We start from the raw sequence: 27,841 nt of genomic DNA, 5'->3' as shown, positions 1-27,841 counted from the left end.
TGAGTTCAAACCCCAGTCAAAACCACTAACATAGCTGGGTGCTCGTGGCTCACGCCTATAATCCTAGCTACTTAGGAGGCTGAGATTGGGAGGGTCATAGTTCGAGGCCAGTCCGGGTGAACTGTTCAAGAGAGCCCATCTCCAAAATAACCAGAGTCAAATAGGCTGGAGGAGTGGCTCATGCAGCAGAATGCCTGCTTTATAAGCTCGAAGCCCTCAGTGCACTAACTCCATGCCCAGTTCCATCACCTGAGGAAGAGACACGAGGGCCCTGACCACTGGGATCCTCGGTCCAGCCCTGTACCAGCTGTGCACCTAATGATGAGGTCACCTGGCCATCCACCCTCTCAGCAAACACAAGCTGAGGCCCTTTGACAGTGTAACTCCTCATGAGAGGCACACCCTAGCCAAACACTACCCACAGCTTTCCTGGCCACAACCCACGCCTGCCTGTGGCTCTTGACCCATGGCGGGTCAGGGAGCCTGTTGTCTTGGTCTGCTCAAGCTGCGAAGCCTTCCCACCTCCAATTAGCATGGGTCCAGGGCAGAGGGTGGCTCCCTCTTCGGGCCTTTGATTTTTCTGGAAGTCAAGGAAAAACTGTAAGAAAAGTCCCTAAGTGCCTAGCAGGAAATGGTGACTCACTACCTGAGGCGACAAGTGAAGGAAAGGCCAGGCCTCTGGCCTCTCCCTCACTCACGGCCTGCAGACTAACCGTGGCTACTTCTGGAACAACAGCCCCAAGTGGGGCCTTGTCTCCGGTTCTCCGGGTTCTATGCACCTCCCTTCCCTTGCTGCACAAGGGAGACAGGGCAGTGAGCAGGGACAGGCGTCAGAAAGCTCCAGGTAGGGTAAAAGAAGTCAATAAGATCTTTGAGAACCAGCCTGGGCACCTGCCCCACCCCTACACTTCACAGCTCCTTGCAGATTGCTGCACTCTCGCCAGCCACAGGGCCTTTGCACAGGCTGTGCCCGCTGCCTGCCCTACAGGGCTAAGTCCTAAACATGCCTTCACTAATTCAACCAACCTGCACACCCTGGATGTCCCTGGAATTGTTTCAGGCTCTGGGACAAAGCAGGGACTCAAACAAAGAGAATCCTGCTTCACAGAACTGGCACTCTTTCTAGACTTTCCCTTTGTCCTACAGTGACAAGAATGATGCCAGGGCACCATCACCCTTTCCAAAAGTCCTCTCGCCCTTCCAGGCCACTCATTCTAATTTCAGTCTCAGACACTTACCAACCACCCGGTCTCCTTTCTTCACACCCATCTTCCGCATGGCCGCTGCAAACAAAGCCACCTGCTGCCTCAGCTCTTCAAAGGTCACCTTCACAATTTCCTCTCGGCCTTCCCCTGGGAAGATGCAAGGACAAATAGTTCACAGACCATCACAAAAAGAAAACCACCTGGTCAATGCCCAGGAAAACATTACACAACATGGGGAATGCAAGACTAGACTCGGGCATCCCAACTCTACACCCCTCTCTACAGGATTACACCCCTGTAATCCTAGCTACTCAGGAGGCAGAGGTTGAGAGGACTGCAATTCAAAGCCAGCCCAGGCAAATAGTTAAAGAGACCCCATCTCAAAAATACCCAACACAAAAAAGGGCTGGCAGAGTAGCTCAAGTGGTAGAGAGCCTGCCCAGCAAGCATGGGGTCCTGAGTTCAAACCCCAGTACCACCAAAAAAGAAAGAAAAGCCAGTCTGGGTTGAAGCCAGCACAAACCCCCAATCTGGTAAAGATCCCCTGGGAACATTTTTGTCACGGGAAGGCTACTCTGGGTTCATTCCATCTGGGGCTTTTCTGACTGAACTAATTATAGATAAGCAGGAAGGTGCAAAGACAGTTCAGAAGGACCCATGTCCCCTCTACCCCCATGGTTAATCGGGCAACAGGAAAGCAACATGGATGCACTGTATGTGTGCACGGCTCTCTCTGGGGTCTATCATGGTCAAGACACAATCAGCACAGACCTCCTCCTTCTGCAGTCTTGTACCCCACAAGTCACCCCTGCCCCTTTTTGCATTAAAAGAAGGTTCTGTAAACAGAACCATACAGTAGCTGACCTTCTCAGTTTGGTTTTTGGCTTTTTCACAGTCATTTAAGTGTTGCAAACATCAATAAACCATTCCTTTTTACTACTGAGTAATATTCCACCTTTGGGGGGTTTTTTGTTGTTGTTTCATTTGGGTCGGTCTTTTTTTTGGGGGGGGGGTGTTGGAGTTTTTTTTTATGGAGGTATTTTTGGCAGTACTGGGGTTTGAACTCAGAGTCTCGTGCTTGCTAGGCAGGTGATCTACCACTTGAGTCATGGTCCCAGCCTTTTTTGCTTTATTTTCCAGGTGTAAGCCTGGGGACCATGATCTTTGGTGCAAATTTTATTTCTGTTGCCAGCTGCTACCATGAAGCATCTCTTTTCCAAAGTGGATGAACATCCTTGTTCCCCTCTGGTACCAACCTACGCTCTCCCAGGGCTCATGTTGGAAGTGCCACCCACCATCATTCTGTGCTCTCCCTGGCTGGCCTGCAGACACCTGTCCTACGTTCACAGCCCAGGTCATTTTATCCACTGTGAAAGAACTCGGTCAGCTGAACTCTCCTCTTCAAAGCCAAAGCATACTGTGCAGACAGCTGTGCTGACAAGGGCTACGTGTACTGTTTTGCTCCACTCACTGGAGCATGAAAGCCACACAGTGTGTGAGGAGGAAGGGTGAGCTCTGCCAACAGGGCCTGAGTGTACACAGAATGACGTGACTACCTGCCCAGAGTGGGGAGAAACAGGGGCAGGGCAGAAAAATAGCAGAAAATGAAATACGATGGTGTTTAAGTGCCCAGGCTCACAGTCAGCCACCTTGTCCAGCTCAGCCTCTTGTTAAGCAAGAGATCCAATTCTGGCAACACACCAGGCCCTGGATTCAAGTCCCAGACCAGAACACAGAGACATCTGGTTCATAAAGTGAATGCGACTCCAGCTTGATGGCACTTGTTCCCAACTCCAATATGAGGAAGGGCGCTGGCACTAAGGGAAAGGTACAGCTCCTTAAAAGGAGGGATGGGGGAAGGAGACATGAGACAGACAAGATTGTCACATTCTCAACCACTGGTGCACTGGAGCTGGGCTTACAGAAAAGAAAGACAAATGGCTGGACTCAGCCAATACATATGGAGAAGCGGCAGAGAGGAGGGGAGGGAACAAGGTGCACACCCAGTTCAGTCCCCATCAGACACCCACGACAAGTCCTGGGAAGACTGGCTTGTTTTGTCACCAGCAATTAGGTATACTACTGTTTTCCAGGGATTTTTTTTTTTTTTCTTTCTGGCAGTACTGGGGTTTGAACTCAGGGTCACATGCCTGGCTTGTTGGTTGAGATGGGATCTCACTCACTAACTTTTTGCCTAGGCTGGCCTCAAACTACCCGATATCTGCCGCCTGAGTGCTGGGATCACAGACATGTGCCACCACACCCAGCCCATGGTATCTCTTTAGTAAAAACAACTCATAGATTATTGAAAATATTTCCTTAATATGAGTTCTTCTGGAGACTGCTTACACACACAGGGATGTCCTTTACGTTTTATTTTACAAGGAGAAGCCAGTGAGGAGGTGTTCTGGTCCTTTCTCCTCACTCACTGCCAAGTCACCTGGGCCAGTTACTTAATAAGTTTCTCTACACTGAGCGTGGTGGCCACGCCTGTAACCCCAGCACTCAGGGCTGAAGGTGAAGCAGGATGACTGTAAGTTTGAGGCCAGCTTGGGCTACATACCCAGACATGTTTTGTCTCAAAAACCAAAACAAGCTGGCAGAGAGGCTCAAGTGGTACAGCGCCTGCCTAGCAAGCGTGAGGCCCTGAGTTCAAGCCCCAGTACGGCCAAAAACAAACGCAAAACAACAGGTGTCCGTTTCTCTCACAGAAACCACACGACTGGCCTCTCCCTGTCAGGGGACACCTTGCTGATGGAATTCGTCACGCGTGCACTCAGAACAGCAGGGGAGGGCCCAGCAGGACTCACTCGCAACATAGAGGGCAACTCTGTCGTGCTCCCTGTGCCGCAGAAGGTTCTCCGCATAGTTGAGGCGACTGCCTTTGAACCACTCGGGGATGTCAGCAATCCCTTTCGACGTGTCCACAACCTGCAGAGAACACGACACCAGCTCACAGCGCTCCCACCCCGGCTCCCGCTGTGAATGGATGAAAGCGATTCTGCTCCCCGATGCTGGCGGGCAGAGAAGCCTCACTGAGCGCAGCAGACTGGCCTGAAGGCCGAGAAGGGGCCTAAACGTTAAGGCCGCAGTTGCTCGCTCTTAGGGCAAGTGATCGGAGCAGCTGGAAGGAGCGGGGACGTGCCAGCGTTTGCCCAGTGTGCCCAAGGCCCTGCGCTCCATCCCCAGCACTGCGGAAAAAAGTCATAGTGGTGAAACTACTGAGGGTTTAACCATGACGATGGACGTGAATTGAACACCTCAGAACCGTATCCTTCAAACTGTTAGCATGGTAAACTTTGTTATGTATATTTCACCACAATTAAAAATGTTTTAAGCCAGGCACTGATGGCTCACGCCTGTAATCCTAGCTACCCAGGAGGCAGAGATCAGGACAATTGGGGTTTGAGGTCAGCCCCTGGCAAATAGTTCATAAGACTCTATCTCAGAAAAACCTATCACAGAAAAGGGCTAATGGAGGGGCTTAAGTGGTAAAGTGTGAGGCCCCAAGTTCAAACCCCAGTGCCACCAAGAAAAAGAGAATACATGTTTTAAATTTTTAAAAAGAGACCAGTTACTTGGGAGGTTGAGGCAGGAGGATCACTTAAGATCATGAGTTCAAGACCAGCCTGGGCGACAGAGCAGGATGGAGAGAAGGGACATAGGAGAGGGGAGGGAGGACCCCCAGGGCCCCACTACACAGGATGGCTCAAGTCCTAGGGGCAGGGCAGTCACAGACCCCAGGGCCCCGTGGGGCCTCCAGGGTGATGATTTTCCAGCTGCCATAAGGCTCTGACAGGCGTACAGTTCGGCATTCCCCCGAATTCACATTTCACCCCAGAAACCCAGGCCTGAGAAAGCTGCGTAAGCAAAATCTCCACTCACCTCAGTGTACGTGCGCGAGAAGACGACTCCACTGAATTTCCAGAACTCTGCCCAGAAGTCTGAATACGACTCGACTGACCAGCGGTACAAGTCGTCGTAATTCTCTGAGAAGAAGCAAGGGCGCACCGCTCAGAGACGCCACGGCATCTGGGGGAGTCCCCGCAGTGCAGCGGGGAGGCAGAAGGTCTCAGGAGTCATGGGCAGAGGTGGCCTGGGCCAGGAAGGACCCTGGTTCTCACGGACACCGACCCTCCAGCAGCAGTCCCCAGGAGGAGCAGGAGGCGAGGGGGAGCGGTTAACCCTGTGCAGAAGGACGGTGGGCCTGGGAGCAGAAGCTGGGCCTCCAATCCTTGCTCAGCCATGTATTCGCTGAGCCACCTCGGGGAAGTTACTTAACTCTGCCTCAGTTTCTCTACCTGTAAAATGGAGTAATAGTCACCCATGGGACTACTGTTAGGATCCCATGGGCACGTGTGCACGGGGTGTGTGCTTAGAACAACAGAACCAGGCTCAAAACTGGTAGCTGTTAGCCAGGGGCAAGTGGCTCCAGTCTATAATCCTAGCTACTCAGGAGGCAGAGACCAGGAGGGTCGGGGTTCGAAGTCAACGTGGGCAAATAGTGCCCGAGACCCTATCTCAAAAATAACCATTCACAAAAAAGGGCTGGTGGAGTGGCTCAAGTGGTAGAGCGCCCACCTAGCAAGCATAGCATGAGGCTCTGAGTTCAAACCTGAGCACCTACCTAAATAAAAAAATACTGGTTGCTGGTTAGCCAGGTGCTCAAGAGGTGGGGGCAGGAGAGTTCAGGGCCAGCTGAGCTGTGTGGGAAGACGCTGTCTCAAGAAAAAAAAAAAAAAAAGAAAGGACATAGAGAGCTTGCTGATGGGCTTCCCCAGCCAGTATAATGTTGGGGGGAGGGCCACAATATTCATTTTATTTTGATTTTTGGAATAATACACCGATATGATGCAACATTACAGAAACACAGAACACCTCCCCCTCTTTGCCCATGGCCTGGCATGGAGACAGAGCCCCAGCGGTCCCTTCACATGCTTCTGGGGTGCCCCGCCCTCCCCTTGGCACAGGCACGGCACACTGTTCACCCCAAGACCTCAGGGATCGGAAGTCTCTTCCTCCTTGGGGCCTCTTCAGTCTCAATGTGTTTAACAGGATATATATTCATCCACATTTCCAAGTTCAAAATGACAAATGGCTCCATGGCAACATCGCCCTGGGTCACTGGGTTCAGTGAGATGACCAAACATCTCTGTGTCCCCTCTTCTCAGATTCTGGGTGGACGGCTACTGCAGCCACTCCTCCACAATGTGCTTGTTTTGCTAATGACATGCTTATCTTCCACGTCAGCAGTGAAACCGCCTTGTCCTGTTCACCATTTGCACGGTATCCACTGTGCAGCCCAGTCCTGACTCACACCCAGACTTCTGTCTGGAGTGTCTCCAGTCTTCTGAAGCAACCTCCTCACCGCAGCAGTTCCACAACCCCCATTTGCAGAAGACATCCATATACACCAACTAAGATGGACAACTGCCCACACAAACACTTGAACTCAACACTTCAGAGATCATTGTCAAACTCCAAGGGCCAGAGACCCACCCTTGGGGGTAAGCTAGGCTCTGATGTGCAGCAAGATGCAGAGGTTGGCGGGGCTGTGTGCCTCTGCAGACCCCACCCAGTGAAGCTAAAATTCCTCTCTCTGCCACCAAGATGCAACCAGGAGTTTGACGCAGAGATGGCCTGAACTCCTATGGACGCTGGACCTCACTGTCCCCCTCCCCCTGACCTGGTGAGGACATCCCCACCCCTCCATGCACTCAGGGTCCAGGTGGACTGGCCAAAATGAACCCAGAGGTCCTCAGGGGGCAGGACAAAGCTGTGCAGTGCCTCTGTCCCATAGTGCAGCCCTGCTCATGTCCCAGGAGGTCATAAGCTGGCAGGGACATGGTGACAGCAGGAAAATGACCAACCAAAGCAAAACATAACAGCTGCACTAATTCTCTCACTGCCACCAATCCACTGAAGCTTACTGGTCCTTACTGCCCCCTGTGCTGAGGGGCAGAGAGATACAGAGGCCTAGCGGTCCCACTGGTCCCTCCTAACCATGAGGTCCAGCCACAGTCCTCACTCCCGCTAGACTCGGGAGGGAGAAGAAATATGCTTACTGAGCTGGACAGATGGATGGGGCTGCAGGAGGCTTGGCGCAGGCTGACCTGGAGGTGACAGCACAGTGCCCACTCAGCCCTCAGGGCTGCCCAGGTCCCAGGAGCCCAGGTGTGGAGAGCTGCAGGGCAGGTACACAGGAAGGTAGAGCGCCCTAGTGAAGGTAAAGCAGCCAGTCGGGCACACCACAGAGCTTCAGGGCCCCAAGACACCTCCTCCGGGCAGACGGACAGGCCACAGACCAGATGGACTGAGCACCCAAGGAAAAGACCATGAACAGTGAGTCTAGAAAGTTGAGATTCCCTAACCCTAGTGACACTGAGACTTAAGGCAGGCCACTCTGCCTCTCAGGCACTTGTGTTCACTCATGAGTCACCTCAAAATTGTCAGCTGGAGGCCACAGTTTCTCCCATACTAGTGGAGGATTTAAGCTTGGCTCCACGGTCAGGCTGGATTAGTGTCTGGGCTCTTCTACTTCCTGGAGAATGACCTGGGACAAGCTGCTCCACCTCTGACCCTCAGCTTCCCACCTATAAAATGGGCACAGCTCACGGCTCCTTTAAAAGGGTATCATTGCCAGGCACTGGTGACGCACCAGTAATCCTAGCTACTCAGGAGCCAGAGATCAGGAGAATCGTGTTTCGAAGCCAGCCTGACCGACCCTATCTCAGAAAAATTCATCACAAAAAAAAGGGCAGGTAAAGTGACTCAAGGTACAGGCACTGCATTCAAACCTCAGAACCACCAAAAAAAAAGTGTCGTGAGGACCACAGGGCTTAACAGCACATGCTCCCAAGCTCAACTGTCTCAATTTGAATCCTGCCACCCTCTAACTGGGACCTTGGACATGTTATCCCCTCTGTGCGTCAGTTTCTTCCTCCATAAAAGAGGATAATGGTACTTATCCTAGGGTCACTCTGAGGACTGATGAAGGGTGTCCAAAGGTTTACCATTGGCATCACCCCTACACATCTGCAGGAAAATCACGTGATGACCGATAGCAAGTACCAAGCCAACCCGTGGAGACAAGGAGCAACACAAGTGTCAATGAGCAGAAGTGGGGGCTGGAGGCGCAAGCGGTAGAGCACCTGCCCAGTAAGCAGGAAATCCTTAGTTCAAACCCCAGTACCACCAAAAAATAAATAAATCAGCAGAAGTAGGCCAGCTTCTTAACCAAGCAGGAGGGCAGCCCTGGGTCCAAATCGGCTGAGGGAGAGGAGGCTGCCTGTGGGAAACAGCACTGGACAAACAGGCCCAACAGCTCCTCTCCCTCCCTCTCTCCCTCCCATGCTCTGGATTTTTAATTTATTTTTCTTAATCACCTTGGCCCTCACAAATGACAGTGCTCCAGGCTGGTGGTGTGGCTCAAGCAATAAGAGTGCCTGCCTAGCAAGTGTGAGGCCCTGGGTTCAAAACCCCAGTACTGAAAGAAAAAAAAAGAAACAAATGACAGCATTCCAGCCTGAGATGATGGGCAGAGGCTTGAAGTCCAGGCCCCCAATGAAGCCCTCGAGGCTCATCACAAAGTGTGCCCACCAACAGCACCGTCGAGAAAGGAAGCCACTCCCAGCCCTGCGTCTCAGGAATGGGTGGTCACCTGGCATCTTAATGCCTCGAGGACCATGGGAGGAGATGGCAAAATGGGCTGACCTCACGAGGAAACCCTCCCACTGCCCATCAGGGGATGGATGCTTCAGACAAGCTGAGGCCCTGATCAGCAGCCCAGGTGACCACAGGGGCATTTAGCTCAGTCAGTGCCGTGTTCACAGGAGCCTGAACTAGAGGCAAATGGTTTCAAATGAAATTCTGGAATCTGGGCTTCTCCTGTGAAAACTAGTTCTCACCTGCAGACACTTAAGCCCCTCGTATAATCTGTGTCACCAACAGAACACCATAGAAATGACCATGTGACTTGTAGACGAGCTCATAAGAAACATCACCACTTCTGTCTTGCTCTCCTGGATCACTGACCCTGGGAGAAGCCAGTGGTCATGGTGTGGGGACATTCAAGCAGCTCACTACAGCATCAAACAGCAGTCTCTGCCCATGACCAGCACTGACCCCCTGCCAGGGGAGTGAGCCACCTAGGAAGGGATCTTCTGTCCCAGGTGAGCCTTCAGAGTCAGGACCACCCCTCCCCCACCCCCAAGCCTTCCCAGGTCCTGACCAAGGCCATCAATGCTCAATGCTGCTTTGAGTCACTACATAGTGGGATGATTTGTGACCAGCACAACATCATAGGCACACAGCAAAAGAAAGCCAGAACTGGGGGTCAGCTGCCCTGCCCAATTCAAGAGACAACAAAGACAGTGGTAGCGAGCCACAGCTCTGGAGGCAGGCCCAGCTCCCCACCTGCAGCTGCAAAGTGGGAAGTGTAACTTTATGCCTGTGTTCTCGGTGGTACAATGAGGAAGGGTCAGGGTAAGGATGAGGCTGTTATTCATGCAAAGTACCAGAGAGGGTCAGGCCCATAGGAAGCACTCACTACACATCAGCTATTGTCAGTTCGCCTGGCCCGTAAAGTCATCGCCTTGATGTCAGCCAGGCTAGGCCCTCAAAGTCAGCTAGGTTTCCTCATCCCTTTTAAACATCTTCAGCTATCAAACCAGCACTGGTGGGGATTCAATGCCAGTGCCACCCAAGAACAGCAACCAAGCCTTCTACTTGTTGGCAAATTCCAGCCCACCTGCCTACACGAAGGTGATTTCCAGCTTTGGCATTCAGAACACCTGGCATGGTCCTCCAAAAGAGCAGAGCCTTTGAAGCTTGTAGCACTGCCAGGCCCTCTAGTCATAGAGGACTGGTGCACGCACCAAGTGCCAGGTCCTTGCAAGAGACTCACGCCGTGTGCACATGCACCAGGCCCAGCTCTAGGCTGCATACAAGGAAGTCTGCACAAAGGAACCCGGAGCCCCACACGGTGCCCAGGGAGCCCACAGGTGGATCCCACTGGACACACCAACTGTGATTCTGACCATGGGAAAGGGACTACACCTTCACTAAGGCCCTGTCCTCCCACCGACCTAGCCTGGGAGTTGGCTCACGGAGGGGGCAGCCAGGGCGGGGAAGGCCAAGGGTGCTGGGTAGCTGAGGGTAAGCATCTTGCTGTCTGTGCACATCCCCTTGGCAGCTGCCTTGACGCAATAATGAAGAAGAGGGGAGGTCAGGAATCACGGCTAACAGGCCTGACCATCTCATGGCATCCTTCTGCCACCCAACGGGTGCAGGGCCTCTTCTTATGCTCGTTTTACAGATGAGGAAACTGGGGGAGATCTGATCACACAGCAAGGCATGGGACGCTAGTTCAAAATCCAGGTAAGCAGATACCAGAGCCCTTCTCTCTGCCACTTTCTATGGAGAAAGGCAGAGTTGCCCTGCTGAGAACTGATTTTGTAAAGGCTGAACAAGTACAAGGAGATTGGGATTCTGTGACTGCTGGCAGAGGACAGGATGGAATGGAGAGTGACAGTGAGAAAGGATGGATCCCCCAGCACTGTCCCTCTTCAATCCAGCTGCATCAACTGACCAACTTCTGCCAGAAGGAAGGCACACACCTGTCTCCAAGCACACCGGTCCCCAAGTGAGAGGGCTGGAGGGAAGGGGGGAGCGCCACCCAGCTGCAGAGGGCCTGGAAGCACAGGTAGCAGTTTGTAATTCCATGGTCAACAAGAAACCACTGAGAGCTCTGAGCCAAGCTGTGACAATGTGGGACCTGCCTCAAGATTACTCTGGCACAGCAAGAGGCATGCAGGAGGAAGGGCAGAAGGCAGGAAGCAGAAAAACCAAGAGTGTTCAGAGAAGGGGGAAGGAGGCCCAGAAGTGGTGCTTGGGGCTGGGACAGAGAGGACCAGGACAGCCATGCCACTAAGACAGCTCATTGGTGTAGGGCAGAGGACCGGTTCTCCATTTCTATAAGGCTGACAAGTGGAGCCACCAACAGAAACAAGGGTGCACCTGCAGCAGAGGCACAAGGGGAGAAGAGAAAGCCATGAATTGAAGATCCCCACAGACATAGGGGAGGGGCGGATCAGGCAGTTGGACCAGCCAAGCCAGCTGGAGCTGGAGCCCTGGACTCCTCACCCAAAAAAGGGGCCTCAGTCGCACCCACACCCAGACTGGCATTTCTGAGAGCAGAGTGGTGGTGGAAAGAAGCTCCTTACTTGCATCTGTGTGGGGCTGGAAGTTTGAACACAAGGGGAAAGGAGTGCTCCCCTAATTCCAAAGGTGGGCTCCCACCTGCCTATCCTTCTAGGTGTCCAGAATTCCAAGCCAGTCCCAGCTTAGGAGGGCTGACATGTGAACCCCACAAACTGGGGAACAGCAGCAAGTCCAGGAGGAGTGAGCCAAGACGAGGGGTGAGAGAGGAGCCTGGTGAGGATCCTCGGTCAGCAGGGGACACCAGGGGGACTGCCACACCGAGAATGACCCTCCAAGGGAAAGACCAGCTGCCCTGCGTGCAAGGAGGAGGTGCTGCAGCCTAGGGGGAGTGGGGGGGGGGGATGCAGCCTAGGGGGAGTGGGGGGGGGAACACACTATGCAAGCATGGGGTGACACTACCCACAGGCCACCAGAAGGTCGCCAGGCCCGACCAGGGTCCCCATGCCAGGTGGCTCCCCCAAGCCCAGGAGCGGGAGGCTGGGCATCAGGAGACCAGCCCAACACCTAGGAGGACGGACAGCAGCGTCCAGGGAAAGGGGGCGCCGCCTTCCCCGTCCCTCCCCCTCCCCCTCGGAGCCCCAAAGGGGGACCCCGCTTCCGGGAAGGTCCTGGAGGGTACGGCGAGCCGTACTCACCCAGCGCCAGGCCGCAGGCGGCGCCCACGGCCGTCCGGAAGCGGTCCATCTGCGTGTTCTTCTTGCTGTCAGGCTCCCAGAGCACCTGGCACTCCATGATCTCCTCGAGCCCGGGCCGCGCCTGCTTGGACATGGCGGCGGAGGGACCGCGATGAAGACCGGGAACGGCGGTGACAGCGGAGGAGACAACGCCGAGAGCCGGGGACTGGGGCAGAGCGCAGGGCTCCAGCGCGAGACTGAGCTGGCGCGGGCGCCGCTCGCGGGACACCCGGCCTGGCCACGCCCCCTCCGCACGCTCCGCCCACCTCAAGCCACGCCTCCAAGAGCCCCGCCCCTGAGAGATGTAATCCTCCGCCGAGCCGCATCGAAAAGGAGTGCTCGCCGCGGGCGCGGGCGCGGGCACGCCGGACTGCGCAGGCGCAGTGGGTCCGGCTCTCCGCCCGCCCCTGCTGCTCCGAGTGGGCGAACGCAGCGTGGGGTGCCTGGAGTCGGGCCACCTGCCATTCTGTATTCAATCATTTACTATTGATTTGTTCCTCCTGCAGGTTTTTAGTGAGCACCTGCGGTGCAGCAGGGTCGGAAAACGAATGGGAGACAGGTGTGGGCGGAGGGGAGAAAGAACAAATGCATCGTGTGTGCACGTGTGACAGTGACACGGGATCCTACAGTGATGCACGCGGTGTACCCGTTAGTATCAACTTCCGCATTCTAGAGCGGTGCATGTGGCATACATGTGATCAAAGATACTGAGCGAACTCACGCCTGTAATCCTAGCTGCTCAGGAGGCAGAAATCAGGAGGATCGCGGTTCAAAGCCAGCCCGGGCAAATAATTCAAGAGACCCTATCTCGAAAAAAAAACCATCACAAAAAAGGGCTGGTGGAGTGGCTCAAGATGAAGACCCTGAGTTCAAACCCCAGTACCGTTAAAAAATAAAATAAAAAGTTACTGAGTACAGAGGCCTGGGTTCCATCCCCAGCACCGAAAGAAAAAAAAATTATATATATATATACAGTGCTCCCTGAGACAGGAGCACTGTGTCTCTGTTACAAGCTCAGAGAACTTCAGGAGGACATGCCTGCGATGTAAGGGACGTTCAGGTCAGGAAGGCAGCTGGAGTGGTCCTGGGGACCTTTGGAGACTTTGGCTTTGGGTGAGATGAGACCGAGGAAGTTTGCAGCAGAGCCAGGGACACACTTGGAGGTAGCTGTAATGAGAACCCAGCTAGTAGCTCAGCTAAAAATGCTCTTATCTTCATCCCTTTGTGACGCTGTAGCAAAACACCTGAACCACACAGTTTGTTCTTTATAACAGTCTTACAGCAAGTCTTCAGGGGGTATGTTACAGGGACAGTGACAGGGGCTGGCCCAGGAGACCAGTGGAACTTAAGGTGCACTGGGGGTTATTTGTCATGCCCTCCTGCATGTGACTGTCTTTACAAACCCTCCCATGGTCTTTTGTTTTCTTTTTTGGCACTGGGGCTTCAACTCAGGGCCTACACCTTGAGCCACTCCACCAGCCCTTTTTCATGATGGGTTTTTTCAAGATAGGGTCTTGGGAACTATTTGCCCAGGCTGGCTTAAAACTGCGATCCTCCTGATCTCTGCCTCCTGAGTAGCTAGAATTACAGGCATGAGCCACTGGTACCTGAGCCATGGGCACCCAGCTCTCCCATCGTCCGTCTTAATTTCTTCTCACCAGCTTCCAGCAAGCATAGTTTTTGTAGCATGGGAGTCTTATGAAGTAAATTATCTCTTCCACAATCTAATTTTTTGAGGTTTTTTTTTTTTTTTGCAGTACGGGATTTGAACTCATGACCTCATACTTGCTGGGCAAATGTTCTACCACTTGAGCCACTCCACCAGTCAAGGTCTCACTGTGCAGCCCAGGCTGGCCTGAAACTCACAATCCTCCTGCCTCAGCCTCCCAAGTGCTGGGACTATAGACATGGACCACCACACCTGGCCTCCACTATCAAATCTTTAGCTCCCATCTGCCAGTCATCAAAAATAAACAGATTCAAACTTAAGTCAGGGTGCTTGACACACACATCTTCCAGATCGGCCACCTCCCTGCCCCGAGTGCTAGGATCACCTCAGCTCTTTGTATCATCTCCATTATCTCTGAGTGTGAGCCGTTTCCCTCCAGAAAGAGACTCATCTTTGAAAAATCCACGTGAACACCAGGAGCCAATTCTGTGTCTACCTCGTTCACCACGGCTCCCACCGCTGACCCACAGCAGAAAGTGCCTCATGTACCTGCTGTGGGGTGGATCTCGGGGACAGGGCTGTGTAAAGGCTGGCACCATCCTTCGTGGGACACAGAAACAGTTTGACCAGTGGGTTCACCAATTCTCATGTGGCGGGAGGAGGTGGGTTTATACCCGACAGCCATCTGGGCCACTCATACTTCTTCCATATTGGCCACCAAACCCCACAGAGCACCTGGGAAGGAGCCCAGGGGCAGAATAAGCAGGCACTTTGCTCTCACCCCTTCTGATACATTCTTGACACCCAAGAGTCTTGGGATTTCAGTCCCACCTGGCTTCTCCCAAATCCCAGTTAAAATGGGAACAGAGGGACTGGGGTGTAGTTCAGTGGTGAGCACTTGCCTAGTGTGTGCAAGGGCCCAGGTTCAATTCCCAGCACCTCAAAAAAAAAGAACACAGCTAAAAAGCGGCCCCCCCCCTTTTTTTTTTTGGCAGTACTAAGGTTTGAATTCAGGGCCTCACACTTGCTAGGCAGGTGCTCTTACTGCTTGAGCCCCTCTGCCAGCTCTCTTTTGTGATTGGGTCTTTTCAAGACAGGATCTCCCAAACTATTTGCCTGGGGGTGGCATTGAACCATGCTCCTCCTCACCTCTGCCTCCTGAGTAGCTAGGATTGCGGGTGTGAGCCACCAGTGCCTGGCTTCACTTGAGTTCTTAAATCAAAGATAAGCAACAGGTTCAAGGGAAAGATGGATAATGCAGAGACCCACAGGATGGTCAGGGGAGGAAATAGACAGTTAGCGTTCCTGATTAAGAAAGGCCCTTTTGGGCTGGGCGTGGTGATGCACACTACAATCCCAGCACTAAGGAAATGGAGGCAGGAGGATTGTGGGGTTTGAATCAGCCTGGACTATGTAGTAAGACCCTGTCTCCAAAAACATATAAACAACAACAGAAAGGGGACCCTTGATGGGGGCGGAGTAGCTCAAACAGTAGAGCACCTGCCTTGCAAGTGTGAGGCCCTGAATTCAAACCCAGTGCCACCAGGAAAAAAAAGAAAAAAAAAAAATATATATATATATATATACCAGGTGTGGTACACACTTGTAATCCCAGCAGCAGGAAAGGAGAGATAGGAGGATAGAGGTCAATGCCACCTGTCTCAGTACTGGGGCTTGAACTCAGGGCCTACACCTTGAGCCACTCCACCAGTCTTTCTTCGTGAGGGGTTTTTTGAGATAGGGTCTCTCAAACTATTTCTGCTGGCTGGCTTTGAACTGCGATCGTCCTGATCTCTGCCTCCTGAGTAGCTAGGATTACAGGCGTCAGCCATGGGTGCCCAGCATAATTTCACTTGAAGGAAAGAGAGACAGAGAGAGTAAAGAAAGACCACGTGCAGGGAGTGTGTGTGGTGGGGGGGACCTTTTAAGGACGCTGATACCTAAAGCAAGGGAAGCAGCTGGCCCTGGGCTGCCCTTCAGGAAGAGTAGCAGGCCATTGCCAGTGCAAAGGCCCTGAGGCATGCTTGGTACCATCGAAACTTTAGTGGACATGGAGGGTCTTAGGAGGCCATGTGGTAAGGACTTTGGGTGTCATTCAAAGTGCACTGAGAAGCCATCAGGAAAGTTCAGTGGTGGGATGTCACCTGCCTTATATTTTGAATAATGGCTTGTTCTGGCTGCCCTGTGGTCAGGGAGTGTGGCGGGTCTGGGGGATGCAGGAGAGGGGGATTTTACCAAAAGTCCACATGGGATGCCAAGGTGGCTTGGATGCTGAGGAAAGATGGTGCTCTGTGTGTGTAAACCGGGGGTCTTATGTCATGCAGGTGTGAGTGCCGTGCACGAGGCCGCGGTGGGGCCAGAGAGGAGGACAGCAGTAGGCAAAGACCAGCCCAGCTCCACCTGCAGCCACTGCCAAGGCACCGGGCCAGGCCAGAAGTGAGGCAAGGGCTCCAGTTGGGGCCGCAGCCTGGGTCCCCAACTTTACCAGGCCAAAGGATAGTGGAAGATTTCTCTTCTCAGCTCCAAGGTGTGTTGCTTCAACCCTGTCCCTACACCCCAGGGGCTGTGGAAATCAGGTGAGTGCCAACTAGCCACAGCCACATGCACTGGGGGGCAGTGTCACAAAGCTCAGCCTCCCCTCCTCCCCCTCGCCAGCAGAGACGGGGCCACAAGCCAGCCTCAGGAACAGGGCTAGGGTGATCGTGGGTCGGGTAGAATACTCTGCAGCCAGGAAAAAGACACTCTAGCCAGGTAATGGTCAGGATGCTGAACCCCAAAGCAAGTCATAGACGTGTGCACCCCATGTTTCCTTTGACAGAAGGAAAATCAAGCGAACCCTCAAATGTTCTAATTAGAAGTATACACATGTCAGAAAAACAGTCAGGGTTTAACATCACCCAGGCACTGGGGTTGTTTTCCCTTGTTTCTTTTCTCTCTCTCTCTCTCTCTCTCTCTCTCTCTCTCTCTCTCTCTCTCTCTCCCTCTCTCTCTCTCGGCAATGTTAAGAATCCCAGAGCCCTGTGTATATAGCACAAGGTACCACTGAGCCACACCCTCAGGGCAAAGCTGCTTTTTTTCTAAGGGAGATGAAAAAAGGCCTGGATTTAGGGAGGGATTTTGGTTGATTTTGGTTGTGGTCTACTCACCTGGGGAGTGTGTACACAGTGTGCATTGATTATTTTGTAAATTACATAGATTATATACATAGATTTCACAATTTATAAAATAAACAAAGACAGCCAGGCATGGAAGCCTATAATCCTAGATACCCAGAAAGCAGAGATCAGGAAGATCATGGTTCAAAGCCAGCCCGGGTAGATAGTTCGAGAGACTCTATGTCAAAAAAACCCCTCAAAAAAAGGGCTGGCTGAGTGGCTCAAGGTGTAGTTCCTGAGTTCACATCCCAGTATAGCAATAAATAAATAAACTAAAACACCAGGAACCAGTGGCTCACCCCTGTAATCATAGCTGAACTCAGGAGGCACCAATCACAGTTCAAAACCAGCCCCAGACAAATAGTTCATGAGACTCTATCTTGAAAAAACCATCACACACACACACACAAAGGGCTGACAGTGTGACTCAAGGGGTAAGAGTACCTGGATTACAAGTGTGAGGCCGTGAGTTCAAATCCCATGCTGCCAAAACAAAAAAAGGGTTTTAAGCAGCACTAAGCCTCGTTTGCCTAGTGCTAACAGTGAGTCAGAGGTATCCCAATGAACAGAGGTCAAATTTGATCTTAAACAAGACCGGGTGCAGTGGTACACACCTGTGATACCAGCTACTCCAGAGATCAGGAGGATTGCAGTTCTGAAGCCAGCCTAGGCAAAAAGTTAGGAAGACACCATTTCAACAAAAAAGCTGGGTAGAGTGACAAACACCTGTTATTCCAGCTACACAGGAGGGGCAAATAGGAGGATTACAGTCCAGCCAGTCTGAACCAAAATGTAAGCTCCTATCAAAAAATAAAAGAACAAGAAGGGCTGTTGGCATGGCTCAAGTGGTAGAGTGCCTGCCTAGTAGGTGCAAGGCCCTGAGTTCAAACCCTAGTGCTGCCACCAAAAAAGAAAAAGCAAGATGACTGCCAGCCAGATCGGCCATCTAAATCTTGCTAGGGTCTGCTCTCTTGCTTGTTTAAGGCAAGAGAAAGCGAGGTGACTGTCCTGCCTTTTTTGGTTTCTTTCTTTTTGTTTTTTTTTGTTTTGTTTTTTGTTTGTTTGTGAAGGTTTTTTGTTTTGCTTTTGTTTTTTCCGAGATGAGGCCTTGCAAGCTATCTATTTGCCGGGGCTGACCTCCAGCCTCAAACCTCTGGATCTCAGCTTTCCAAGTAGCTAGGATGTAATGACAGGCTTGAGCCACAGCGCCTGGCTTCTCTTTCCAGCCTCTGAAATTCAGTCCTGTCTTTGTTCCCTTGGGCAAGCTCCCTGATGGCAGGGCTGTGACCCTGCTGGTCTCCAGGGCTTCCCAGGGCCTGGCACCAGGTGGGGCACAAAATAGCAGCTCCATGAGAACCTGGAGGTGTTTGAGGAGCAAAGCTTGTCTGCCCTGGGCATTTCTTTTGGACATTCTGAGCACTTCCAACCTTTCTTTTACAGCATCTCTTTCCATTTGTTACCATGCAATGTTTGCATGGTAGTATTCTTTTTTCAATTGTTTACTCAGTTACTTGTTTGCATGTTTATTTTTGCAGGGCTGGGAAGGGAATCCAGGGCTTTGTGCATGCCAGCAAGAGCTCCCCCACCGAGCTGCGCCCGCAGCCCTATTTTAATGTACTCTTTAAGAGAGTGAATTTGCAGGAGGGTTTTTGTTTGCAGGAGGGTTTTTTGCAGAAGTTTTTTTGCAGGCGGGAAAGCCCCAGTTGGACATAGCTGCACGGGTCCGGGCGTTTCTCCACCACCTGCCCCGCCCGGAGCTCACGCGTCCCCTCCCGGATGCGGGTGCCCTCCCCCTCCCCACTCTCCGAGCGCGAGCGCCGAGCGGCGCCGCGGAGGGATCCTGGGCACAAGCACGCGCCACACTCAGCTCGCGCGCTGATTGGCTGGCAAAGGACTGGCCCCGCATCAGCCCAGGTTGCCGCGCCGCGGCAGGGAAGAATGGAGCGCCAACCAATCGCACAGCGTTGCGTGTGTGGGCTGCGCCTCCCAACCAATCAGAAATGGGATCCTATAAAGGGCGTGCCCAATAGGAGCTGGGCACTGAGTGAGGCGGAGTCTCCCTTCGACCGCGCTATCACCTTGACAACCGGAAGGCGGGCTAGCCAATCCCGCCTCGCCGCCCTTCCCGCGAGTCCGGAAACACCTTGAACCGTGGGGTCGCGACCTCTGGATCCACTGGATCCCTAAAGGGCCCCGGGCAGTAGTGGAGCAGACAACGGGGCGCTGTTGTCCTTTAGCTAGGACAGCGGGAGGTGGCATTTGGGCTCTTTGGACTCTGAACTGTCATAGGCATTTCCCCACCATCCCCTCTACTTGATTCTGGGGTGAGCAGAGGCAGGGAACCCCCAAAATGAACCTCCCCAAACGGAGGTAGGGGCAGACCTGGCCGCTCGCCCCAATTCGCCAAATAAAGAGCCGTGGTGAAGGGCAAGTGAAGGACGTTTACGAGTCGCTGCCGGCGCCCCAGGAAGAGGCCAGGGCAGCACTCCAGCGTCTTCGGGGTTTCAGGTCCAAACACAGGAATTGCTGGGGCGGGGAGAGGAATGCATCCTTAAGCACCCCGAGCAAAGGGTGGCCTGGGCGGTCATTAGCTCAGCTCTGGTTCTGCAAGGGGTTCTGGAGAAGTCATCGTCACTTGAGGGAAGCAATCTGGTCCCCATGGGATGGCTACTCCTGGTCCGCGGTGCACCCTCATCGTTCTAGTTAATCGTCCTCATTTGGGAGGTTTGTCTGTCCGGCGAGGTCTGCTGAGCCTTTCCTTGGGGGTAGTTTCGATCCCTTGTCATAAAGATGCTACCATTCCTGGAACCCAAGGTGATTGCAGAAGAGACAGAGACACTCAGAGGAAAGGAGACAGGGAAAATGGAGGCAGAGAGGCCTGGCTTCTCTCCTGCTAAGCACCTGTTGAAGGACTGAAGGATGGACTGCAGGAGGTCCCCAAAGGCGGTAAGTGGTCAAGGGGACACTTCTCCTCCCTAGGAAACGCCCGTTTGCATCTGAAAGGCATCTCCGCCCTCAGGCAATGCAAATAGGCTATAAACCCCACTCCCCACCCTGACCCACGGGATCACCGGTTTCCGGGTCCCCCTGCATTCCCCAATATGCAGTCTTCCTCTTCTCTTTTCTCCAACTAAATTCTCTACAAATAAAATCTTTCCGACCTCTGCTGTTGGAGCCTGTCTGTGCTTTCACTCTCAGACCAGACTCGAGAACCCTGAGCACCCGAAATTCCTGCACGTGTCATCCGTGCATCACTGCTGTATCATGGCTGCCTCCCTCCCCATCCCACTGTGTGCAAACAGACCCCACAAAACACCAAACAGATGTGAGGAATTCTCCTCTTGTCTCTCTCAGAGACACGGCCACCATGGGGTATGTGGCCATGAATGGCTTAGGTTGTCCTTGTGAACAAAAGGACCAGAACCCACATGGTGACTGTGGTCAGATCCCAAGACACAAGGAGCCCCTGTGGGCACTGCTGGGCAGGTGGCTCTTGCTGGGGAGTTCAAGTCTTCACTGCCGTGCCCCAACCCCCCAGGACAAACCTGAGAAAAGAACTACTTTTTCTCGTAGGAACTGTCTGTCCACATTCCCAGAGCACCCAATCCACTCAGACTCACACAGGTTGTAAGAGAAAGTCAAACCATTTTAATAATCTTTGAGGGCTGGGCCCATGGCTCAAGCCGTAGAGCACTTGCCTAGCAAGCATGAAGCCCTGAGTTCAAACCCAGTACCGCAAAATAAATAAAACAAAAATCTTTGAAGAAAAGCAAAAAGTAAAGCTGTGTATGGTGGTGCACACCTATAATCCCAGCACTAGAGAGGTTAAGGCAGTCTGAGACCAGTCTGGGTTATATATTGAGTTTCAGGTCAGCCTGAGTTATACCGAGACACCCCTCCACCAAAAAGAAAAAAAAAAGCCATGAAGAGGTGTTTCACGCCTGTAATCCCAGCTGGAGGTACACAGTGAGACATTGTCTCACAAAGGAAAATAAAAGAAACCAAAGAAATGCTGCAATTAACTTATGTGTTTTGTGTTTGTTTTTGTGTTGTTTGTTTGAGGCAGGGCCTCACTATGTAGTTCAGGCTGAACTTAAACTTATGGGCTGCTCCCACCTCAGCCTCCCCTGAGTGCTGGGACTACAGGCCTGCATCACACATCTGGCTTTAAATACCTATTTTAAATGCCAGTATTTGATAATGTCATACTTTTAATTAATACTGAGTGTTAAACTCTGAACAATGTTAGAATATGTGTGCTAGAGACCAGTTTTAAGATTTACTGAAGATTTTAATTTGGTGCACACTTGTGACAGAAGTGTGTTTAATGTTTAAGGTTTTATGATGAATAGTAGATGCTCTCAAAACCATTCATGAATATATCACTATAGGAATAATCACTTTTAGAAATAAGTTCTAGGGCTGGGGGTGTAGCTCAAGTGATGGTGTGCCAGCCTGGCAAGAGCAAGGTCCTGAGTTCAAACCCAGCACTGCTAAAAAACAGAAAAATTAGAAATAAGTTCTAAAATGTAACTTGAGGTCTTTGGGAATGTGGGAACCAGACCCAGATAAATGTATATAAAAATACTGAGCAAGTTAAAATAAATACAAAAATATATTCATATGAAAATAGTTAGGAGAATGAATGGAAGAAAAGGTTACTACCGTGTGCAACTCTGGAAATGAGGGAATTTAGCCCAAGCTCCCTGCCCACTGGTCACTTAGCTGTCACTATGTCCTTTCTTTTTTTGTTTTTGTTTTTTTCAGAAGCACTGGGGTTTGAACTCAGGGCCTCACAATTGGTAGGCAGGTACTGGCTTCAAACTGAGATCCTCCTGGTCTCCGTAATACTAGGATTACAGGCCTGAGCCACCAGTACCTGGCTGTTGTTACTCTCTTAGTATGTCTAATTTATAAGTTAAACGTTGCCATATGTGTGCATAGGGAAAAACTAGTACAGGCTGGTGGACTGGCTCAAGTGGCAGAGCACCTGCCTGGCAAGCTTGAGTCCTGGAGTTCAAACCCCAGTGCCGCCAAAAAAAAAAAAAAAAAAAAACTAGTGGTAGAGGACAAACAACTAATACACATGGGGTTCAGGACCACCAGAAGTTTTTGGGAACAGCCCTGTTCCCTGCAGATGAGGGGACTGTCATGCTTACCCTCGCTGATGGGCAAATGAAGTGTTTTCTAAAAGCAAAGCTGGGCTGGACAGAGCCGGCTGCTTCCTTTGCTCTCGAGGGCTCTCTTTATCATGGCTGCTGGTGTTTTCAGACTTGGAGAGCTTCGGGATTCTTTCCTAGGTCCTCCACCAGGCACGTAAATCTGAGAGCCCTCTTACAGTCTTTGACTTTCCCCCTCCTGAATCGCCCCAGTGCGGGCCAGCTTGTTCCCAAAGCTGGCCTCCTGCAGCATCTGATCCTAGGGCTGCTCACTACACCTGCGACTTACAGGCCTGACCAAAGTCACTCACCTTTACAACGCCCTCCTCCTCCTCCCTTGTGGATCTGCTTCGACCAGAGCCAAAGTAAAACGACCCAGTTCTCGTTCTGGAGGGAGCCCAGTGCAGAAGGAAGGTAATAAATGCCAGGGTCAAGAGACAAATGTGGCCACCACTGTGTGTGTGTGGAGGGGGATTGGGGACGGAATCCAAGGCATTCTGTAAGCACTCTACCATTAAGCTACACCCCCAGCCCCAAATTAATGTTGTTTTTTTCAGTGGGACTGGGATTTGAACTCAAGGCTTCAACTAGCAAAGCAGGCACTCTACCACTTGAGCCACACCTCTGGTCCATTTTGCTGTGGTTACTTTGGAGACGGAGTCTCTCAAACTGTTTGCCCAAGGTGGCCTTGAACTGTGATCCTCCTGATTTTAGCCACCCAAAAAGCTAGGATTATACCAGTGTCCAGCTGATTGTCATCATTTAGACAATTAATTGATTATCACCAATTAACAGCCCCATTTATACAAGTTCAAAAACGCCCTCAATACCCACACCTTCTCCAGGAGGGAGAAACAAAAGGGTGCAGTTTTGACCTGCCTTTAGGGAGATGGTGTGAAAGGACAGACCTCAGACCTGGTTTCTCAACCTCCTGGAGCCTGGGCTTTCTCTTCTGCAAGACAAGGGTAACCCCTTCTTAGCGGAGCGATTGTGCAATTCCAGCAAGCCGGGGCAGGTGGAGCAGAGCTTAACACACAGAGGCTGTGGCTTAAGAAAATGATTGCTGTCCCCTCCTGTCACCTCTCCTGACACTCTGCCACCTGCACTCTGGAAAACTCATCATCTGTAGGGTCCCTCCCCCCGCCTGCCTGCACTTGTGTCGTTCCTGCTAGAACACTGGCAGTGGTCCCCTTCACCTGACTGTGGTGTGCAGGACAGTGACCAACATGTGGCCAGAGTGACTCACCTTGGGGTAGGTTGGATGCTTGTCACCTGTAGACTGCCTCAGGACAAGAAACTTCTGCCACCCACACAAGTACTTTGCATTGTGCAAATGACCAACTGTTCCGGGTTTCGGGAATTGGGCCACTGAGGCTCGTTTGTTCCCAACAAGTGCGCATTGAGTGCTGGTGTCACCTAAGTCACTGGGCCCCTGCCCCTCCCTCCCCAGGGACTACCAAGACAACCAAGGAAAGAATCAAGGTCCCCATGTTACTGGAAAGTCACCACAGCTATCTACCTCAGGCAAGAAGAGAGAATACAGTGAAAATGAAAGCCAGGTTCATTAGGAAGGGAGTACACTTTCAACAGACTGGCAGTGGATCTCAGAAAGGGAGATGGAGAACAGCTGTGTTTACCTGGCACTAATCTTCCTGGAGGTAGACGGGCCATGCAGCCCTCCCTAGCACCAGCCCAGGCTCTCAAGTCCCCTGAAGGTTAAGGTTAAGGATACAAGGCTAGGGCAGGCCTACAGATCTGCAAAGTACAAAGTACCTGCCCCCACGACAATGGTTTACAGACCTGGGTCTTTGTTTTGTTAGGTAAAAATCTGGGCACCTGTGGCTCAACCCCGTAATCCAGCAACTCAGGAGGTTCAGGAGGATTCAGGGTGCAAAGACAGCCTGGGCAAATAGTTCACAAGACTCTCTCAAAAAAACTCATCACAAAAAAAAAGAGGTCTGTGGAATGGCTCAAGGTGTAGGTCCTGAGTTCAAGTTCCCATAAAAAAGAAATCTGTTATTTCAGAAACTGAGATTGGTAGGTGACTCAGAAACATCCTCTGACATCCTATAACTTTGGTGGGCTCCTTTGATCCTAACGGGCTGTTAAATGTTTTTGTCTAAGACCTTAACCCTCCATTTTAGGGTTCCTTTGCCTAACCTGGCTCAAGGCTGGCTGCTGCCTAACACCCACACTTCAGTTAACAAACCCAAGTGATTGAGGTCCATAGGTGATCCTGTCCCAGCACTGTTAATCTAGTCCAGTGCAGTCCTTGAGAACAAAGGCAGCCCCATGTGCAAAAAAAATGTTTTCTAGTGGCCACATTTTACTTTTTGACAGTCTTTGAGGTTTGAACTCAGGGCCACACCTGCCAGGCAAGCGGCACTTCAGCCACACCACCGGCCCTCTGTTGTTTTTAGTTATCCTTTAGATAGAGTCACACTTTGGATCTCAATCTTCCTACCTAGGACTTCCCACACAGCTGGGATCACAGGCATGGCACCACCACATCCAGCTATCGATGGAGATGGGATTTCATTAACTTTTTCCTCGGGCCAGCCTCCGCCTCCGCCTCTGTCTCCAGTATCCCAAATAGCTGAGATCGTAGGTGTGATGTGACCCACCACACTTGGCCTTCTGGCCACATTTTAAACAATTTTAAAAGACTGGGCATGGTGGCTCCTGCCTGTAAACCTAGCTACTTAGAGGGTCTGAGATTCGGAGGATTGTGATTTGAGGCCAGAGCCAGTAGTTCACAAGACCCTATCTCCAAAATAAGCACAACAAAATGGACTGGAGGAGTGGCTCAAGTAGTAAGAGCACCTGTTTTGCAAGTGTGGAGCTCTTGAGTTCAAACCTTAATCCGTCCAAAAAAAATAAATGGATTAAACCCTTCTGAGACCAGGTGTCCCCAAAGCCGGGTCGGGGTGGGAGAGGAGGCACCTACATGGAACCAGGGCTGTAATGAGATGTCAGTGAGGCCTCTGGCTGACCCCAAGAGTTGGGGAAACCTTGTCAGGATCACTGTTAGGGACCGCTGGCCACTGTGCCAAGCAGTAGCCCAGTCCAGGACTGGGGTCGGGGCAGGGAGTCTGGCAAATTGTGCCAGATGTGGTGCCAGCCCCACATCCACACCATGTCTTCCGAGCTCCAACACCTCGGAAGTGTGTACCTCTCAGTACACACTCACTGCCATATTGGTTGCTCGGGAGCACACGTGGCTGGTGGCCCAGGTCTAGATTAGAAGCCACTGACATTTTTGTAAAAGGTCAAAGGTAAATGTAAGCTTTGCAGCCCCTTTGAGGGACTCAACTGTGCTTTGTAGCGTGACAGCAGGCTGTCATGCATAAATCAATGTGGCTGTGTACCAATAAAAGCTTATTTACAGGAATGGGCAGCTGGCAGTAGTGTGCTGATGCTTATATTACCATTATATGACTATTTTGGATTCAGTCCAGAAAGTAGAACTACAACCAAACAGGTGCAGCAGCAGAAGGAACTTCTGCCCCGGCCATTTGCAGAGGTCTTGTTTCTCCCGGTCTTGAACTGCCAGTTCTTACCTCTGCTCAAGAAGCAGATTAAGCTGGGTGCTGGTGGCTCACGCCTGTAATCCCAGCTACTCAGGAGGCAGAGATCAGGAAGATTTCCATTCAAAGCCAGCCTGGGGAAAACAGTCTGAGAGACCCTGTCTTAAAAAAACCCATCACAAAAACAGGGTTAGGGCTGGCAGAATGGCTCAAGTGGCCTAGCAAGTGTGAGACCTTGAGTTCAAACCCCAGTGCTGCCAAATTAAAAAAAAAAAAAAAATCACATTTTAAGCAGAGGGCTTTTACCTGAGAGGTAGTCAAGGACAGAATTGCCCCAAGGCTTCCTGTTACACTTGACATTTACGACCGCAAAGGACAGTGTTGGGTTGAGACTGGAGTTTCCCATGAAAGGCCCTAAGGAACTTTCCTGGCGCCAGAGCCCGTTCCCAGCTCTGCCTCACCCTTACCTGGTGTTTTCTGTAGCGGCCTCCGTCCCTCAGTGTTTTCCATACCATACTCAGAGTCCCTGTGAGTCCTCTACACACAGCCTTAGGGTGCCTGCTTCTTCGTCCATTTGGGGCTTGGGATCCAGAGGGGGATCCCCGGCTGGGCCATCACGCACTCATGTGTGAAATCTCAATAGTGACCCCCACTGCCCCATTCCAAAGCAGAAAGAGGGAAGGAAGAAGAGGAACCACAAAACGAACCAGGGGCCACAGGGCCTGACGTGCCATGGGAAGGCCCAGCTGGTGGCACAGACTTGCAGAGGTCACACACCAAAGAGTCCCATTGTGAGACTTGGGGGCTGATGACAATGATGGCAGACCAGCTGGTGAGGACACACTGCTAATGGTCCTCAACACATCCTGCAGAATGGCAGAGACCTGGGGGAGGACACAGGGTGAGCAGGAATACTGGGCCCCTGCCAGCTCCTAGGCCAAGGGACTGAGTAACCCCGAAGGTCGCCGAGGTCCTGAGATTTTGCAGGTGCTGTGTGGGAGATGGTGTAACTGTTGCATGTCTGTGTGTCCTAGGTATGGACACACATAGCTTTTTCATACCAGAAACACGCTATGTTCCCAGGAGCGATGGGTTCTATTTATTTTTTTATTCAAAATTATTTAGAAAGCTGCAACCACATTAGTTTCAAGTCTGAGGGCTGAGAGCTTTTCAAATAAATGCACTGTCAAACATCACGCCTTGAGTTTTTACTACTATTTGAAGATCCCTCCGAGAAAGCTGCCCACTCACCCACCTTCCCATCTTTTCTTTGTAGAAGTGGAGATCAAACCCCGGGCTTCAAGCATTCTACCACCTGAGGCAAGTCCCCAGCCCTCCAATCCTTTTTTAAAACGCATTTTTGAAAGGTGATTTGTGTGTGTGTGTGGCAGTTCTGAGCCCAGGCAGGTGCACTGGGACTGGAGCCATGCTTCCAGCTTACAAGGTGATTGTTGAATCCCAGGCATTTAATTTACTCCAGTGATCTGGCTTGTCTCACCCAGCACTGTTGTCACTAACTGCTATGCTGTCCTACAGGCACCTGTCCCCTGCCCACTCTTCCAGCCAAAGTCACCCAGGTATTTTCCAATCCATACCTCAATGGCAGCAGCCTTTGCTCTCATTTCCTGTGTGGGGGATGGGAAACTACCCCCACCCCTGCCTTCTCCCTACTTTATGCTGTTATACTAAAATAAATCCGTGAAAAAAAAATCACCTCGGCCAGCAACAAACTATCCCCAAATTGAATATGCAATTTTCTTTAGAAACATTTGCTAAGGAAGTGAGTTTTACCCCCAAGAAAGCTCTGGTCCGGCGGGTGGAGGGGGGACATCAGGGCATCCCCTGCTAGGGTGGCCAGGATAGGAAATAAAGGCAGAGTACACCCGCTTAGGTGAGGGGTGCAGATGAACTCTGACACATTTTAGTATGAGTAAGCCCCATGCAATCTTTAAGACACACAGGGTTTACAATGCTAAAAAAGAAACACAAGTATTGGCGGTTTCCATGAAATTCAAATTTAAGTGAACGTTCTGGATTTTAGCTGGTGACCCTATCCCGAGTGGACACTTCAATGCAAGGTTTACGACTCTTCTCACATTGGGGAATAGAATCAGAATAGCTGGGCATGGTGAGGCATTCCTGCAATCCCAGCACTTTTGGAAGGCTGAAGTGGGAAAAGTTCAAGTCTAGCCTCAGTAAATAGTGAGACCCTGTCTCCAAAAAGAAATGAG

At 51.6% G+C, this 27,841-nt stretch overlaps 1 protein-coding gene across 3 annotated transcripts in view; it reads right to left on the bottom strand.

The window, feature by feature from the left end:
• The window catches only part of Aacs (acetoacetyl-CoA synthetase), a 44,583-nt gene extending 32,238 nt beyond the window's left edge, over window positions 1–12,345 (bottom strand). The window contains exons 1-4 of one of the 3 annotated variants that reach the window (XM_074061241.1): window positions 12,062–12,345; window positions 5,091–5,194; window positions 4,016–4,136; window positions 1,239–1,352 (exon numbers count right to left, since the gene is read on the bottom strand). In XM_074061241.1, the coding sequence (XP_073917342.1) occupies window positions 1,239–1,352; window positions 4,016–4,136; window positions 5,091–5,194; window positions 12,062–12,194 (472 nt within the window). In that variant the 5' untranslated portion in view covers window positions 12,195–12,345. The remainder of the gene's footprint in view (window positions 1–1,238; window positions 1,353–4,015; window positions 4,137–5,090; window positions 5,195–12,061) is intronic. The other 2 variants (XM_074061240.1, XM_074061239.1) reach the window with 2 other exon arrangements.
• Window positions 12,346–27,841: the final 15,496 nt, after the last annotated feature.

Source organism: Castor canadensis, chromosome 18, assembly GCF_047511655.1.
Source record: "Castor canadensis chromosome 18, mCasCan1.hap1v2, whole genome shotgun sequence".
Lineage (NCBI taxonomy): Eukaryota > Metazoa > Chordata > Mammalia > Rodentia > Castoridae > Castor > Castor canadensis.
This window is presented reverse-complemented; position numbering and strand designations above follow the sequence as displayed.